The sequence below is a fragment of the Gobio gobio genome (genome assembly GCF_949357685.1).
Source record: "Gobio gobio genome assembly, chromosome: 17".
Taxonomy (NCBI): Eukaryota; Metazoa; Chordata; class Actinopteri; order Cypriniformes; family Gobionidae; genus Gobio; species Gobio gobio.
Window position 1 is genome coordinate 17221214 of NC_137110.1, and position 17343 is coordinate 17238556.

At 37.3% G+C, this 17343-nt stretch overlaps 1 protein-coding gene across 4 annotated transcripts in view; it reads left to right on the forward strand.

Moving 5' to 3' along the window:
- opa1 (OPA1 mitochondrial dynamin like GTPase) overlaps window positions 1-17343 on the forward strand; it is a 59278-nt gene that overhangs the window by 10403 nt on the left and 31532 nt on the right. For 2 of the 4 annotated variants that reach the window (XM_079840140.1, XM_079840139.1), the window contains 15 exons: window positions 5700-5855; window positions 8628-8681; window positions 8770-8874; window positions 8970-9056; window positions 10708-10821; window positions 10968-11048; window positions 11137-11211; window positions 11313-11384; window positions 11512-11611; window positions 11718-11848; window positions 12068-12140; window positions 12214-12286; window positions 12375-12490; window positions 15227-15291; window positions 15597-15673. In XM_079840140.1, coding sequence (XP_079696266.1) covers window positions 5700-5855; window positions 8628-8681; window positions 8770-8874; window positions 8970-9056; window positions 10708-10821; window positions 10968-11048; window positions 11137-11211; window positions 11313-11384; window positions 11512-11611; window positions 11718-11848; window positions 12068-12140; window positions 12214-12286; window positions 12375-12490; window positions 15227-15291; window positions 15597-15673 — 1379 coding nt within the window. The remainder of the gene's footprint in view (window positions 1-5699; window positions 5856-8627; window positions 8682-8769; window positions 8875-8969; window positions 9057-10707; window positions 10822-10967; window positions 11049-11136; window positions 11212-11312; window positions 11385-11511; window positions 11612-11717; window positions 11849-12067; window positions 12141-12213; window positions 12287-12374; window positions 12491-15226; window positions 15292-15596; window positions 15674-17343) is intronic. The other 2 variants (XM_079840142.1, XM_079840141.1) reach the window with 1 other exon arrangement.

Here is a 17343-nt window from a genome sequence, read left to right on the forward strand (position 1 = left end):
GTCAAAAAAATGTCAATGCAGGAAAGACCCTGACTTTGCAGTAATACCCTCGAAACAGCGACGAACTAGTTGGCGTGGCAAGCGTGAAATATCTCCTCCACACAGCTGACTCTCTGGCTCGCTCCCTTCTAGCATGCGACACACGTGAAGCTGACGAATGACGTAGGTTCTGCTGCGACGGAAAAAAAACACCTGGGCTGTTTCCGAAATCGCCCCCTATACCCTCATTCACTATTCCCTACATTAGTCCACTGATATAGTCCACTTCGAAAACGAGTGAGTGATTTCGGACACTAAGTCGCCGGAAAGGCAGCCGTTTTTGCAGTTTGTGCTTGCTGTTTGGCAGCTCCAGTAATAATGAAAAGATTTATCCTGAACTCTGCTACGGAAACTAGCATGTAACCTTAATCAAACAATATAATAATCATCTTAAAAAGGATCATTTATACCTGTATGCATGATATTGGGCTGGACCAGTGCGGTTCGGAAGATGGATGGATGATTGATTCAGCTGTGGGCACTATTTGAGGGAACAGCCATTTAGTGGTGTCCGAAACCATAGTGGACGTTATTAAGTGCACTCATACAATCCCACAATGCACCACAATAACGAGTTTGCAACCGATGCATGCTCGACGGCTAGAGAATACCCATAATGCACTGTGAGAGTCGCGCCGTGCATTGAATGAATTCCCGCGTTTCGCCAGGAGATGGCATCGACTCACACACTTTTTAAGACCAATGATATTGGGCCCACTCACTTATCGTCTCTAATTGAGCATGTCTGTTTACATACCCTGATAAACACTGATTAAACGCGTTAGTAGCTTTATTTTCACTTTTCTAATATTTTCTTCATATTCATAGAAAATAAAATCCTTTCCGATCTGATATATGATGGAAAAAAGGATCAGTGCGAGTTTGGCAAAAGGCGAATTCGAACCTCTGATCGATTTGCGTCAAATCTTATCGTCAAGCCTCTTACCCCTACACTATTGCTGCTGATGAAGATTGTGTATTCCGTAGGTGTGTCTTCCTCAACCAGACGTTTAAACAAGCCGATATATTTAAATATATTTTTTGTAAATTGCATCTACTCCAGTAAAATGTTTCTGTTAAAGGACCCACCGACATTTTTTTTGCTTCTGACGCCCATAATATTAATAGTAGCCTACTATAAAGTATGAAATATATAGGCCTACTACAAATATTATTATTATTTTTTTTAATTAAATGCTTATTAGTTACTTTATTATTCCCCTTTCCAAGTAAGTTCAGTGCCACACAAGTAAAGAGTTATAGGGTTAACTTTAAGCTTGTTGGCTCGTTTTTGGAGTAATGGAGAATGAGGGTACATAGGGCGAATCGGACAGCGGTAAGTTCATTCATTCAGTGCGCGACTCTCAGTGCGTTGAGAGTACACCGTCTGGTTGAGTGAGAGAACGTTTCAAACGCATAAGGAGTTGTTTCTCGTTTGCTCTCGAAATGCTCTCGCGGGACTTTGCTGTCATACGCCGATCGGGCATCGAACAAGCATATTCTCCAGCGCGTACATCTAATGTACACTCGTTATTGCGGTGCATGGTGGGATTGAATAAGTGCACTCAAAGACGTCCACTATTGTTTCGGACACCATTAAAAATGGATGTTCACTCAAATAGTGCCCTATTTAAGGGTATAGGGGGCGATTTCGAACACAGCCCTGGATCGGCTTGTGGATCTGTTAATTTTTCCGATCCCCGATCCAGCTATTTTGTCAGTATCGCGGCCGATATCCGATCCTAATATCGGATCGGTGCACCCCTAATTAAAATACACTACATGGCTAAAAAGTATGTGAACTTTCATGCTGGAACAGAAAAGGCATCCATTCTGCTCCAGATGTCTATGCATGGCTTTGTTCTTGTTTTTACGCTCCTCCTAGTAATGGGTGTAACTGAATTACCTAAACCAACCACAGTGCTGTAGTGTGCAGTAGTGTTGTTTTTGGCGGCCTGTTTTAATTTTAGTTTTAGTCTAGTCTTTGTGTCAAGCTGTCATTTGAGTTTTTATTAGTTTTAGTCACGTTCATACTATTTTTAGTCTAGTCAAGTTTCAGTCGACTAAAAATCTGAGCATTTTAGCCTTATTTTAGTCAGAATTATCCACTACTATTTTCGTCTAGTTTTAGTCAGTGAAAATTGAATTTTAGTCTCTTTTTAGTGATGCAATTCTATTTAACCCAGTCAATATACACTTACCTAAATGATTATTAGGAACACCTGTTCAATTTCTCATTAATGAAATTATCTAATCAACCAATCACATGGCAGTTCCTTCAATGCATTTACGGGTGTGGTCCTGGTCAAGACAATCTCCTGAACTCCAAACTGAATGTCAGAATGAGAAAGAAAGGTGATTTAAGAAATTTTGAGCGTGGCATTGTTGTTGGTGCCAGACGGGCCGGTCTGAGTATTTCACAATCTGCTCAGTTACTTGGATTTTCACGCACAACCATTTCTTGGGTTTACAAAGAATGGTGTGAAAAGGGAAAAACATCCAGTATGCGGCAGTCCTGTGGGCGAAAATGCCTTGTTGATGCTAGAGGTCAGAGGAGAATGGGCCGACTGATTCAAGCTGATAGAAGAGCAACTTTGACTGAAATAACCACTCGTTACAACCGAGGTATGCAGCAAAGCATTTGTGAAGCCACAACACGCACAACCTTGAGGCGGATGGGCTACAACAGCAGAAGACCCCAGCGGGTACCACTCATCTCCACTACAAATAGGAAAAAGAGGCTACAATTTGCACGAGCTCACCAAAATTGGACGGTTGAAGATTGGAAAAATGTTGCCTGGTCTGATGAGTCTCGATTTCTGTTGAGACATTCAGATGGTAGAGTCAGAATTTGGCGTAAACAGAATGAGAGCATGGATCCATCATGCTTTGTGCAGGCTGGTGGTGGTGGTGTAATGGTGTGGGGGATGTTTTCTTTGCACACTTTAGGCCCCTTAGTGCCAATTGGGCATTGTTTAAATGTCACGGCCTACCTGAGCATTGTTTTTGACCATGTCCATCCCTTTATGACCACCATGTACCCATCATCTGATGGCTACTTCCAGCAGGATAATGCACCATGTCACAAAGCTCGAATCATTTTAAATTGGTTTCTTGAACATGACAATGAGTTCACTGTACTAAAATGGCCCCCACAGTCACCAGATCTCAACCCAATAGAGCATCTTTGGGATGTGGTGGAACGGGAGCTTCGTGCCCTGGATGTGCATCCCACAAATCTCCATCAACTGCAAGATGCTATCCTATCAATATGGGCCAACATTTCTAAAGAATGCTTTCAGCACCTTGTTGAATCAATGCCACGTAGAATTAAAGCAGTTCTGAAGGCGAAAGGGGGTCAAACACAGTATTAGTATGGTGTTCCTAATAATCCTTTAGGTGAGTGTAGTATAAGTACCTAGTGAATAGACAAAACCAAAATTTTCTTTTAGCCAAACCCATTTCAAACAAGATTATTTTATTATATTATTGTTACCTTATAGACTCAATAATGCATCCATTCCAGACACGGAAGACGCTCTGATTTGAATTTAAAACATATTTATTTTACCAACCAAACATGTTAGAGGTACACACACATAAATTTAAATAAAAACATTGAGATGTCTCTTAAGGTTCGTGGTGTTTTTTCCCATGAGTTTGTGGCCGCATTTCTCCCAAACTTTTTCCACAACACATTCCGTTTTCTTTTCCACTTCTATGTAATGAAAGTTTTTCCAATTGTCGTTTCTTAATTTTCTCCTATACGAACACCGGCTGGCCGGCCATTGGTCCCTTTCTCTGTTTCAGACTTAACTTTATTGTCGTTTATGCTAACTCACTGCAGCTGCATCTTCTAAATAATGCCGCGAGTAGGGCTTGAGGAAGTGAAGTGACGCCGCCTGCATCTGCGCAGTGCGACCTGATGCAGCCCCTGAAGTGAGACATGCAGAAATACTGCAAAATAATAATAATAACGCGACGAAATAACTTTTATAACATTTCGTCTCATCTCGTTTTGGTCAACGAAAATGAAGAGACATTTTAGCATAGTTTTTTATTTTGTAAACCACATTGAGTCTTGTTTTTATTCGTCAACAATATTGCATTATACATTTAATTCTAGTCATCGTCACATGACCAGCATTTACGTTGCGCCTTGTCTCGTTTTCGTCACGTGATAAAGGTTCGTTGACGACGATATTTAGTCATAATTTTCGTTGAGGAAAGCAACACTAGTGGGCAGATGTATCTTTTATCGACTTGCTGAAACATTGACAGATGAGCATCAAGGCTTTTTGAGATACTTTTGTGTCATGCAAGTCAACAACTCATCATTTTAGATGTTCTAAAATCTTTTTTTCCAAGGTGTTTTAAAGGTCAGATCCAGTTTTATAATGATGATAATAATGATTAATTTCTGTCTTTTTCAGCTCATTGTCTGTGTAAAAGCTTCCCCCCTCCATAACTCCTACATGTTTGTCTGCCATGGTCATTTTATGCTTTATGAGAGAACTTGCTTCTCTGAGAGCAAAGAATTCACTACTTGATATGCTAATGTTTAATGTCAGTGTTCTGTTTTCCGTTTTCTTTGTTCCATCACTCATAAATCACTCTTTGTCTGCAGTGGAAAACTATATACTTTTAGTTTATCTTAGATTGACACTGAAGTTTTTAATATTAGCATTCATAAAAGAGCATATAGCCCATCAAATAACAAGGTTGTAGCAGATATATTGGAAGTCTAAACATTATATACACTATCGTTCAGTATACTTTATAGTATACTTTATAAATTTATACTTTTATTCATCAAGGATGCATTAAATTGATCAAAAGTGGCAGTACATTTATAATGTTACAAAAGTTTCCCATTTCAGATAAATGCTGTTCTTTTAAAATTTCTATTCATCAAAGAAAAAATGTTTCATGGTTTCCACAACAATATTTAACCGCACAACTGTTTTCAACATTGATAATAATAAGAACGATTTCTTTAACACCAAATTATTTGGAATTGTAATAATATTTCACAATATTGCTGTTTTTGAGCAAATAATGCATTCTTGGTGAGCAAAAACATTTAAAAAATCGTACCTACCCCAAATTTTTTATGGTAGTATGTGTGTGTGTGTATGACAACATTTTACAATTGAATTAATACATGGGCTATGTTCTGAAGCCGCGTTTTTTGAAAGATGTGTAGTTATATTTGCTCTCTCTAGCTTCAGGCTTTGCACTGCTCTGCAACTCAATCACTTATTGTACCTCAAATGCTTGCTTTGCCTTTTAGCACTAGTTTTATATGATATTAGTGATCTATTAAAACTTAGACGTGCCCTCCTGCAATTATAGCAGCTTGACAATATTTACTGTGAGTGCAGGCCTTGAATGTGATTCAACATTATTACTAGTGCGAATAAATGTTCTCTTTTTAATTTCCTCTGATGTCCGCAGTTCAGCTCTTCCCCTGCCGTTTGCTGAGAGACCTTTATGGTAGTTTCTTATGCTCTTTAAGATTTTAGGTTCACCATAACCAAATCCAAAACTACTGTATTATCAAGAGCAGTACATTAAAGGGAGACGGACCATTACCCAAAGTACCAAAGTTGGTAATCAGGTTGATTGATTGCCCCTCTCTGTCACTGTGCGTCCCTCAGCAGGGGCTGCTCAGCGAGCTCATTCTCATTCAGCAGCAGATCCAGCAGCATGAGGAGGAGATGCGGCGGGCGGCAGCCAATAATGCTCCGCCTCCGCCGCTTGAACCCAGTCCCAGCCCGGCCCCGAACCCCAGCCCCTCGCAGTCCAAACGCAAGGTGAAGGTTCACTCCCCCACCATCCCTCTGATGCTGTGGCTCTCATGCCAGTCTTTGACTGCTCCACACCATTCTTTTTTAGTTACGTTATGCTTTTGAAAGGATATTTTGAATTTCTGACACTCATAAATGTATATTTCCCAAATTATTATTAGCTGACTATAATGCAGATGCTTATATTTCTAATATATCTAGCAGAATGGTGGAGGTATTCACGACTGGTGTGAGCGAACTACAGCTTTAATATACTCTAGTTATAAACCAAATAAGTAGCTCCACTCATCCAGGCGCCTGTAGGAAATTACATGTCCTAAGTGAGAATTTAGCCTAATCTACACTTGTATTTTAATTTGACCTGAGCATCTATATGACTACATGCTCTTACCACCAAAATGCTGATTTCACTGTGATCTTATTCCATCTCATAACATATATAGTGGGGTCCAAAGTCTTAGACCACTACCACTAGATAAAATTTTTTTTTATTTAAAGGTGCACTGTGTAAATTTTAGTAGCATTTAGCGGTGAGGTTGCGAATTGCAACCATCCTCCGTTTACCCCTCCCTTTTGAAGTTCATAGAGAAGCTACGGTGGCCGACACAGGATGAAGATGTAATCGTCTGAGACAGCAGGGAGTAGCTAGCGTTCTGTAGAGCAGTTTGTCCATTTAGGGCTACTGTAGAAAAATGGCGGCGCAAAATGGAGACTTCACTGTAAGGGGACCCACTGTGTATGTAGATAGAAATGGCTCATTCTAAGGTAATAAAAATGTAACAATTCATTATGTAAGTTCTTTATACACCACTGAAAACATAGTTATGTATATTAAAATGCATTTCTGTCAATAGATCCTCATAAATATTACACACTGCACCTTTAATTAAAAAGTTTTCATTCCAAAATATAGGGGATACTGATCCTAGTTGGGCAAAGTTGTCACAAAGCCTATCTATTTAAACATATGATTAAAAATGCCTCTAAAAATAAAATTACAATATCATACTTTTGTAATAGGTTAATTTTTGAGGAAGATTTTTAACAAAAGGTTGAACTGTGTTCTCAGTCAGGGATATTTTTCAGAAATGTTAGGTCAGGGTAAGCTAAAACATGTTTTAGATGTTATGAATGTTTTAATTACAACATTTTTCTATTGTGACACCTTACCCCATACAATGTGGCAAAATGCTTTTCTATTATAAAATGTTCCAAAGAGCATTATCACAAATTTGCTCATTTTATTAGTGACCTGAAAATAGTACAGAATCTTTATGTATAAATATTTATTTTTCAATTTATGCTTTGTTTCTTGGTTTATAATTTGAGATACAACTTAAAACATTTATTTACAAGATTAAAGGAGTAGTTCACTTTAAAATAAAAAATACTCCATGATTTACTCACCCTCAAGCCATTCTAGGTGTATATGACTTACTTCTTTCTGATGAACACAACCTGTGTTATATTAATAAATACTCTGACGCTTCCAAGCTTTATAATGGCAGTGACGGGTCCATTGAGTTTGAAGCTCAAAAAAGCACATCCATCCATAATAAACATAATCCACATGGCTCCGGGGGGTTAATAAAGGCCTTCTGACAGACCGCCTTCCATAATGAAAAAAGCGCGACAAATTACGTCGAACGTAGCATAAGCTTTTTGAACTGTGAGAGGCGTTACACTTTCTGCGTTTCAGGATATTTTTTAATATATCTCCGAATTGTGTTCATCAGAAAGAAGAAAATCATATACACCTAGGATGGGTTGAGGGTGAGTAAATCATGGGGTAATTTTCATTTTAAAGTGAACTTTAAATAAACTTTAGATTTTTGATCTCAGATTTTCAGTGTGGTCCCAGACTTTTGAACCCCATGGTTTGCACTAGACATTGATTTTTAATGAAAAAAAGTGACTTTGAAAACATCATCCATTTAAACAATCCAGTAAAATACTAGCAACGCTAGTAGCTTTCAAAAGACCACTATTAAAAACAAATAAAAAACATAAAATTTGCAATCCATCTATTACGAGCAGTATAAAGTGAGTCTTGTATATTTGCATAATTTTTGCGATAAGCCCAAACTGGATCCATTCTGCCTTGCTCATGCAAACCCATTTATTTACACAGTCCCAAGTGAACAGTTAATTTTCACTGCATGGAGTGGTGTGCCGTCCTGCCACATGGAGTGCAATGCACTTTGCCTCAGCGGTTGGCCAGCAAAACTAACCTGCCTAACACCAGAACCAGTTATGTCGTCTATCTGCACATAAGCAAAAGACATGTTATTTAGCAGGAAACAAAAAACATTTTATATCACACACCCTTGTTTTTTACGTGTGTTTGTGTGTGTTTGATGTCTTCCGTTTGTGTCCTTTCCTTTGTGTCCAATCATTCACTGCTTTTCTGTGATTTGCCCAGTAGTTTGAGGTGTGTGCGCTCAACAATTGCATTGCAGGTGCGGGCCAATAAATGATTCAAGAAGCGCTTTTGATGCATTGATTTTATAATCTAAGCATCCTTTACAAATCGTTTTTTGTGTGGTGATTTGTGTGAAGAATAAATGATTGATTAAATGCTTGAAAAATCCAGAAGTGTAATTTCTTTTCTTTGCATTAACTTGCCTTTCCTCTGCTGGGATGCCCACTGGAATTGAATGCATGCGATGTGGATTGCTTGTGCAATGACTCTTACAGGGGGATATTAGGAAGATGATCAGCTGTCCTGAAAAGATATAACATGGTCATAGTCTGCTACATTGTTTCTTGTGCTTACAGTCATCTGATAAAGAAAGAGTTGACCAGCTTCAGGAAGAACTTCTCCGAACTCAGGTATCAACTGTTAAGTGTCATTAATTTTAAGCCTTGACTTTTTAAGTTTGTAATCATTTTATACTCCATTTCTCTCATGCTTGTATAGATGAAGTACCAACGGATGCTGGAGCGTCTGGAAAAGGAGAATAAGGAACTGAGGAAAGTCGTATTGCAGAAAGATGACAAGGGGATTCACCAAAGAAAAGTCAAGGTCAGATTTCAACCGTTTTTGTTTTTGTCGGTGAACGCAAAGAACAGATTACTGGGTTTCGTTGATGCATTTGTCCTGTTCTTGATCCTGTGCAGAAGTCTTTGATTGATATGTACTCTGAGGTCCTGGACATTCTCTCAGATTATGACTCCAACTACAATACTCAAGATCACCTGCCAAGGGTCAGTGTCATTCTTATTTGTTCTTCTTTTAGAATGTCAAATATTTACACAAAGCTTGAGACTAGTAACTCTTTTGAAAGTCGATTCATTTGTAGATTAATCTTTAATTCATTGATTAATTGGGTATTCTTTCCATCAAAAATGTCTATAAAATGTATGCTGCATTGAGTTCAAAATGGTTTTAAATTAGTACTATCAATCGATTATTTAAAAAAAAAAAACGAATTACATATTTTTTCTGTAATTAATCGCGTTGGAGTTTGTAATATTTTTATATTGTAATAATTTCAGTTACTCTCCAAATTAATTTAGAAACAACTTGACATCTTTTTACAACATCTTTTTATGAATGAAGGCAGGTCAGTATCACTATGAACTAGTGCTGCTACTGATGTCTCTATGAAATTGATTAATGATAGACATTCAACATTACAGTATAATTGAAAGCTATCAATTTCAACATTTGTTAGGTTTTAAAAAAAACGGACCCACTTTATATTAGGTGGCCTTAACTATTATGCACTTACATGTAAATGAATCATTTGATACAATGCACTTCCTACCTGTTAGAGATATACAGAAAATGAATAAAGTTATCAAACACCTGTATGAAATATAGATTAATCCTTATTAAAGCTACAATTGTCTGTTACCTTTGTTGTTTGATTAACATTAATGACAGACATCATAGCAACTGATTTATTAGGCTGCTGTCACTTTAAGATCTGTTGCTGCCGAACATGACACGGATCTGACATGCTGTTACGCGCATCTCATTTTCTCACATCTCTTAAAGTTCATTTAAGACATTATTTAACTTATTTACAACTGTTCTTATGAGAATACCTGACAAAACGGACAATTTAGCATAATTCTTTGTGTTATTGTTTGTTCAAGCACGAAAGAGCTCGATTCAAGTGCGCACGATACTGGCACGCGTCTTTCCGTGCATCGTGTGAGTGTGTCACATAGACAGGATATTCACAGACAGCCCGTTCTCTTTTGTCTTGTGGCGCTTAAATGGTTTAAAAGCATTTTTCATGAATAAGAGTGTGATCATATAATGTAACGCTAGCCAAAGGATGATTGGAAAACGTAAGCTGCATTAATTGTGTTAAATATTTTTAACGAGTTAATAATAATAATAAAATAAAAAGATTACAAAATAAACAAACTGCAAACTACGTTTTACAGGTAAAACTCACATTCCCTCCTCTGAACATAATAACGCATTACTGCAACCTTATTATTTCCCTGTAACGTGGTTACATAAAACACCTGGTAACACTTTACAATAAGGTTGTATTAGTTAACATTAGTTAATGCATTAGTTAACATGAACTAACCATGGACAACACCTCTGTTCAGCATTAGTTAATCTTTGTTAGCATTAGTTCATAAAAATCCAGCTATTTATGGTTTGTTTATGTTAGTTCACAGTGCATTAACTAATGTTAGCAAGATTTAAATAATGCATTAGTAAATGTCGCAATTAACATTAACAAAGATAAATAAATAGTTTATAAGTGCAGTTCATTATTAGTTCATGTTAACTAATGTAGTTAACTAATGAACCTTATTGTAAAGTGTTACCAAACACCTCTTAATGAGTCAAACATAACCAGGTTCTGTCTTCTCTTCTCTTCTCTAGGTGGTGGTGGTTGGAGACCAGAGTGCAGGAAAGACTAGTGTGTTGGAGATGATAGCTCAAGCTAGAATCTTCCCCAGAGGCTCTGGAGAAATGATGACCAGGTCTCCTGTTAAGGTGAATTAAACTATTTAAACTCTGTAGTAGTTACATGCTCTAACTGCTGATTTGATGCAAACATTTTTTGTATTATTATCAATGTTGAAAACAGTTGTCCTGCTTCATATTTGTGATGCGTTTACCTGACTTGTTTTATTCTGAAGGTGACATTGAGCGAAGGCCCTCACCATGTAGCAATGTTCAAAGACAGCACTCGTGAGTTTGACCTTGGGAAAGAGGAGGATGTAAGTATCTTAAAATTCTGTAGTGCAAGTTTGTGAGTCTTTATATTTGACTGCCAGGTCACTAAGATGAGGTTCTTTTCTTCACTAGCTTGCAGCATTGAGGCACGAGATTGAACTCCGGATGCGGAAGAGTGTGAAGGATGGTCAGACAGTCAGCCCTGAGGTGAGACCCTTGTTCCTTCAGTGCTTTGTGAAAACATTTACGCTTGAATCTGCCTGAATGCTTTGATATTCATAATTCATGTGTTTTCTATTTTTTGTTAGACCATTTCCTTAAGTGTAAAAGGCCCAGGAATCCAGAGAATGGTGCTCGTTGACTTGCCGGGGGTTATTAGTGTAAGTTTTGTGTACATTTTCATACAGTTTTACTCATCACACATAAGCTTATACATCTATGCAGAACATGGTACATGTTCTTGACTTGATTAAAAGTATGTCACTTGACTGTTTCATTTGTATACAGACTGTGACCGCCGGCATGGCTGCTGACACAAAGGAAACCATTTTTAGCATTAGTAAAGCCTACATGCAGAATCCAAATGCCATCATCCTATGCATTCAGGGTGAGTTTTCACTCTTTCATTAAAATATTTGTCATTAAGCACTATCATTGCTTTTAGCCAACACTATTAATATTTCTTTGTCTCTTGTTTTATTTCTCTCTTTCAGATGGCTCAGTAGATGCAGAGCGTAGTATAGTCACTGATCTTGTCAGTCAGATGGACCCTCAGGGCAAAAGGACCATCTTTGTTCTTACCAAGGTTGACATGGCAGAAAAGAATCTAGCTAGTCCAAACAGAGTAAGACCTTGAGATATTTCACTACATGAACTCCCAATACTAAGTGTTACCTGCTGTATTAGCCACTAGAGGGAGCTCCTTTGTATCCTCTGACACTAAGAAGGAAATATTAAATGCTTTTATGTGCAGGTGATGGCATTCATGGGAATGTTTTACACTTCATTTACAAAGTTAAAACATTTAGTTATTCGCCTCACTATTCATTTTCTCTATTTGTAGATCCAGCAAATAGTTGAAGGCAGATTATTCCCAATGAAGGCTTTGGGCTACTTTGCAGTAGTAACCGGCAAAGGTAAACAGTGAGATCTTTTTCATTTGCATTTTGCTGGGCTTAGATGTCATTCAAACTCATGATTGTTTTGTAGGCAGTACTAATGAGAGCATAGACTCCATCAAAGACTACGAGGAGGACTTCTTCCAGAACTCAAGATTGCTGAGGTAGGACTCAAATGCCTATTTCTACTTTACCTTTTTCTATAATCTGTCACATATTTTGATTGAACTGTCTTCAACCAAACTGCTATAGGGATGGCATGTTGAAAGCGCATCAGGTGACCACAAAGAACCTGAGTCTTGCTGTGTCAGACTGCTTCTGGAAGATGGTGAGAGAGTCAGTGGAACAACAAGCAGATGCTTTCAAAGGTAAGAAGGAAAAGAAATACAAAATGTGCAGATTGGCGGGTCCCCAGGACCAGGATTTAAAATCACTTTTCTAAAGCCATATGATAGCATTCTGCAAAGAACATACTTTTTTTTTCCACCAGAAACATTTTCTATTCACCCTCTCTCTCAGATATGTAATATTTGTCTACATCTATATCATATAGCATATCCTTTTAGGACAGTGGTTCACAACCAGGGAGCCAGGACCCATTAGTGGGACCTTATCGATCTTACAAGGAGGTCTCAAGATGACTTGAAATAATTTAAAATAAGAAAAAACAAACATTAAAATAATCTGACATTTTTTAACCTGATTAATAATTATAAAAAATTATAAAAAAATAGGTAAAATCCACGGTAAAAAAAATCCTAGACGTGGAAATATCATGTAAATTAATCAAATCTTTTGAACTATATGACCATTTTTATAGCTAATAAACATTTTATTGTTATTCAGTCAGGTAGAAATTGTGAGTGATAAATATATTTAAAAATCCTTATCCTTAATATACCCTTTTATCCTTTCGGAGTTCTATGAAGCAGGTGAATAGAAACTACTTTTTTTTTTTGCGAATAACAAAAGAAACAAATCCCTGATCGCATTTCTAATGATTTTCCAAAAGATGAAAAAATATTGAGAGATATTGTGGTCAGAAAAGGAAGATGTCAAATTTGCTGTCACTCCCTTAGCCGTTGTGTTACAAACACCCTCACAGCAGGTTTTCTGAAATGTAATCCAATGTAATGTAACACTAGTGTTATAAATGCAATAAAAAAAAAATGAAAATATAAAATATAATTGCTGAAATTTCTATGTTAATAATTGGAAACACATCTTCAAAGCCTGTGAAAAAAGGTCCATCCTTACACAGTACAGTGGTGGCCAAAATTATTAGAACACTTGGCATCTGCGAGTCGTCTTATTGGGCCTGGATTTATTTTCCAAGAGGACAATGACCCGAAACATTCTTCTAACTATTGCCGGAACTACCTGCGACGGAAGGAATCTGCTGGAACATTGAAAATGATGGACTGGCCCCCTCAAAGTCCGGACCTCAACCCCATCAAGCACATTTGGGGCGAGTTGGAAAATAAACTGGACAGATTGTACATTCAAAGGAAAGCCTTTGGCTTCAGTTGCAGAAGGCATGGGATAACATTAGTGTTCTCAGAGGAAATGTATTCACTATGCCAGAGAGATGTGCTGCTGTAATTGCTGCAAAAGGTGGACATACCAAATATTAAAGTGGTTAAATACAATAAGACTCACTTCATCTGATATTTGATGGTCAGAGCAACCATCTGCATGTTTCATTATGAAATTAAATCATGTTTTGGAGGCCAAAAAAAGGTCAATATTTTCAGATCTGTCAAATGTTTTAATAATTTTAGCCACCACTGTATATAACAAATTACTGAAAAAGTCATGGGTCCCTTGATTACTCCTATGGACAATAGGGAGCCTTGAAGTCAGAAAGGTTGTTAACCATGGCTTTAGGACATGTCTGAAAACCATGAAATAAAAAAGGCACATGAACGGTGCTTTTAAGTTTGATTATTGCTATTTTTATCCCTTAATAAGATGCTGATTTTCAAGGGAGTTTTGAGAAGAGTACACATCAGCTCTCAGGAGACTCAGTAAATAAACCTTAATAGAATCCAAACCAACAGCTCGACAGCCACTTAACTCTGGAACCCACCTCAGCAGAGCTATTTCCTAGTCCTGTGCGTGGCGATTCCCGTCACACCTCACCTCAGCTCAGGCGTTCTGCACAGGGCACGCTGGAGACCTCCATGCTGCCAATTAACAGGCCACCCCTGCTAACGCTCTGCCTCTAGATTTATTACCTGACACGGGACGCTCCTCAAACCTTTGTGTGGGCTATCGATCTCCACAGCTGCACCAGGGCCAGCCCGATAACCAGAGCAATTAGCGTCATCTCCATTGTGCGAGACGGCCGGCCCGTGTGTATGCTGGGAATGCGGGGGCCCCAGGGGGACGTGGGGTTGCTGATACAGTGCACGCCTGCCTCCAGGTGCATTGATCACGGCCACAGCGCAGGCTATCTGGTGTCCCTTTTTGGGGAGCTAGACAGAGATGGGAAGTGTCTGAGGAATAGGGCTGTTGTCATTTGTAAAGTTTTAGTCAAAGTTCACTCTATTATTTTTGGTGGCTAAGTGAACTTTGAACGCATTGTTTTAAAGAAAATCTGATTATTCTTTTTTGTGTGAAACCAATAGCCAAGTTGCTAATGATAATTTTTTTACTTACTGTACATCTGACCTACTTGCTACAATCATATGAACTGAAATCGAAATGTTTTGAAATTTGTAGCACTTTTTTACCACATGTTAAGGTCACAATGGTGGTTATATTAGTACCTCTATGTAAGACACACTTTCCATAAAATTATATAAAGGGATAGTCCACCCAAAATTGAAATTTCAAAGTATTCCAAACCTCTTTGACTTCTTCTGTATAACACAGATGATGATATTTTGAATGTTCAAAACAGTTTTGGTGTACATTGACTTGCATTGATTGTATGGACAAAAAAATACAATGAAAGTTAATTTGGAACCAATGGGAATCTTTTTTTTTGTGTTCTGCAAAAGAAAGCCATACAGATTTGGAATGACAATGAGTGAAAAAACAAACAAAATCTATGGATCGTAATGAAAAGCTAAATGGATCTTTCCTTCCTTGTTGACCAGCATCTCGATTTAACCTGGAGACTGAGTGGAAGAACAACTACCCTCGCTTACGAGAGCTGGACAGGGTAAGAATCAGCTCCTGGTTGATCTATACTAGATCTTTAAGTCTAGGACACCTTATTAAGTGTCAGATCAATATTCTAATTTAAGTATGGCAAATAATTAACGCCACATTAGTGAATATTAGGAATATAAAATGTTCCTAATGTGTTGTCCTTTCAAAAAGAAAGTGGAGAATAAAAGAAAAAATTTTTAATTCTGTAATTTATGTATTGGAAAATCTTTGACATCCTTAATAATCATGTGTGATATGACCAGAGCTTAAGTATATATATTTTTATACTGTGTATATTATGCTCTTCATTCATAGAATGAGCTCTATGAGAAGGCCAAAAATGAGATCTTGGATGAGGTGATCAGCTTGAGTCAAGTTACACCAAAACACTGGTGAGCACTTATCTTTTCATCAACTACAAAATGAATCATAGGACTGTCAATCGATTAAACATTTTCAACAAATGAATAATGTGTTCTGTGTGGATGGCTTCTTACTAATTTTGTAATTGACTTGAGATTTACAAAAATATTAATGCTGGGCAATCGATTAATCGCGTTTAATCGCATCCAAAATAAAAGTTTGTATTTACATAATATATGTGTGTGTACTGTGTATAATTATTATGTATATATAAATACACACACATGCATGTATATATTTAAGAAAAAATTTATATTTATGTATAAAATATTTATATATAAGATAAAGTATATAAATATATATACAGTATATACATCCAAATATTTCTCAAATATATACATGGAGTATGTATTTATACATAATTATACACAGTACACACACATATATTATGTAAACACAAACATTTATTTTGGATGCGATTAATCACGATTAATTGATTTGCCCAGCACAATTTTTTTTTATTTGGTACTTCCAACTTAAATTTCTTCTCTATTAGTGTGCTTGTTCATTCTTTTGTTCATTGGGTGTGTTCGACAGGAAGTGGTGCTGAGGAGATCGATCGGTGTATGACATCAAAGCTGTCTGCTCTCGCTGTACTTTGATGTTGTACATCAGTCTGCATAGTCAAGTGCAACTTCTAGTCAAACACACCTATTCGTTCATTGATTCATTAGTTAATTTATTTGTTCATTTGTTGATTAATTAATTAATGTATTCATTCATTTAATTTTATTCATTATTTTATGATATTTATACTTTGCTAAACATAGCTTTTGACATCACATATCCAGGGTAAAAAAAAAACATTAATTAAAATTATGTTAATAGCATATATATATATATATATTAGTGGTGGGTATAGATTAATTTCTTTAATCTAGATTAATCTCACTGTAATCTTGGAATGAATCTAGATTAAAATGGCTCATTTGAATTCTGCCGAAGGCATTCAGAATATGTGTGCTCGTAAGTGATCGTTTGTCTTTTTGTAGTTTGAATAATAAATAACTTCTGTCGCTGTAAGACCTGTCGCATGCATGGATCCCAAACACTGTTCCTGTGAGCTGGTTACGACTGTGTTTACGTTAAAACCATAGGTTAAAACTCACCAAAATGGGCATTGAGACATTTTTGAGTGTATTTGACCATTAATAATATCTAAGAGCTCCTTTTTGCACTTGTATGTCAGAGGCGGGTTTATTACGGTATGTGTGTGTGCGCTTCAGATGCGAGCGCGAAATCTGCGGGAATTAGTAGAATTAACGTTATGTGCAACCCCGCGCGAAATTCAGACCGGTCACACATGAGGAAAAATCCAGCAGAACACCCGTTTACAATGTTCAGAGGATTAGGCGGTGCGTGTCAACTTGCTGTCGGCCGGAGAGAAGAGCGCAGCTGATATCGATACTGTAGAAAATTAGTATTGTATCGTTTCAGATATTTCAGTATTGATACATAGCGAAATATCAATATTTTTGACGAAACTCGAATCTCTCGCCCCTTCAGTGCAATTCGGCATCCGCGCTACAATATCAAGGTGAAAGTCATCATAGCTTGCGTAGTATAGACCCAGCTCCCATCCCAACTTTGAGAATAGATTAACGGCGATATTTTTTTTATCGCCCGATAAGAGTCTCAC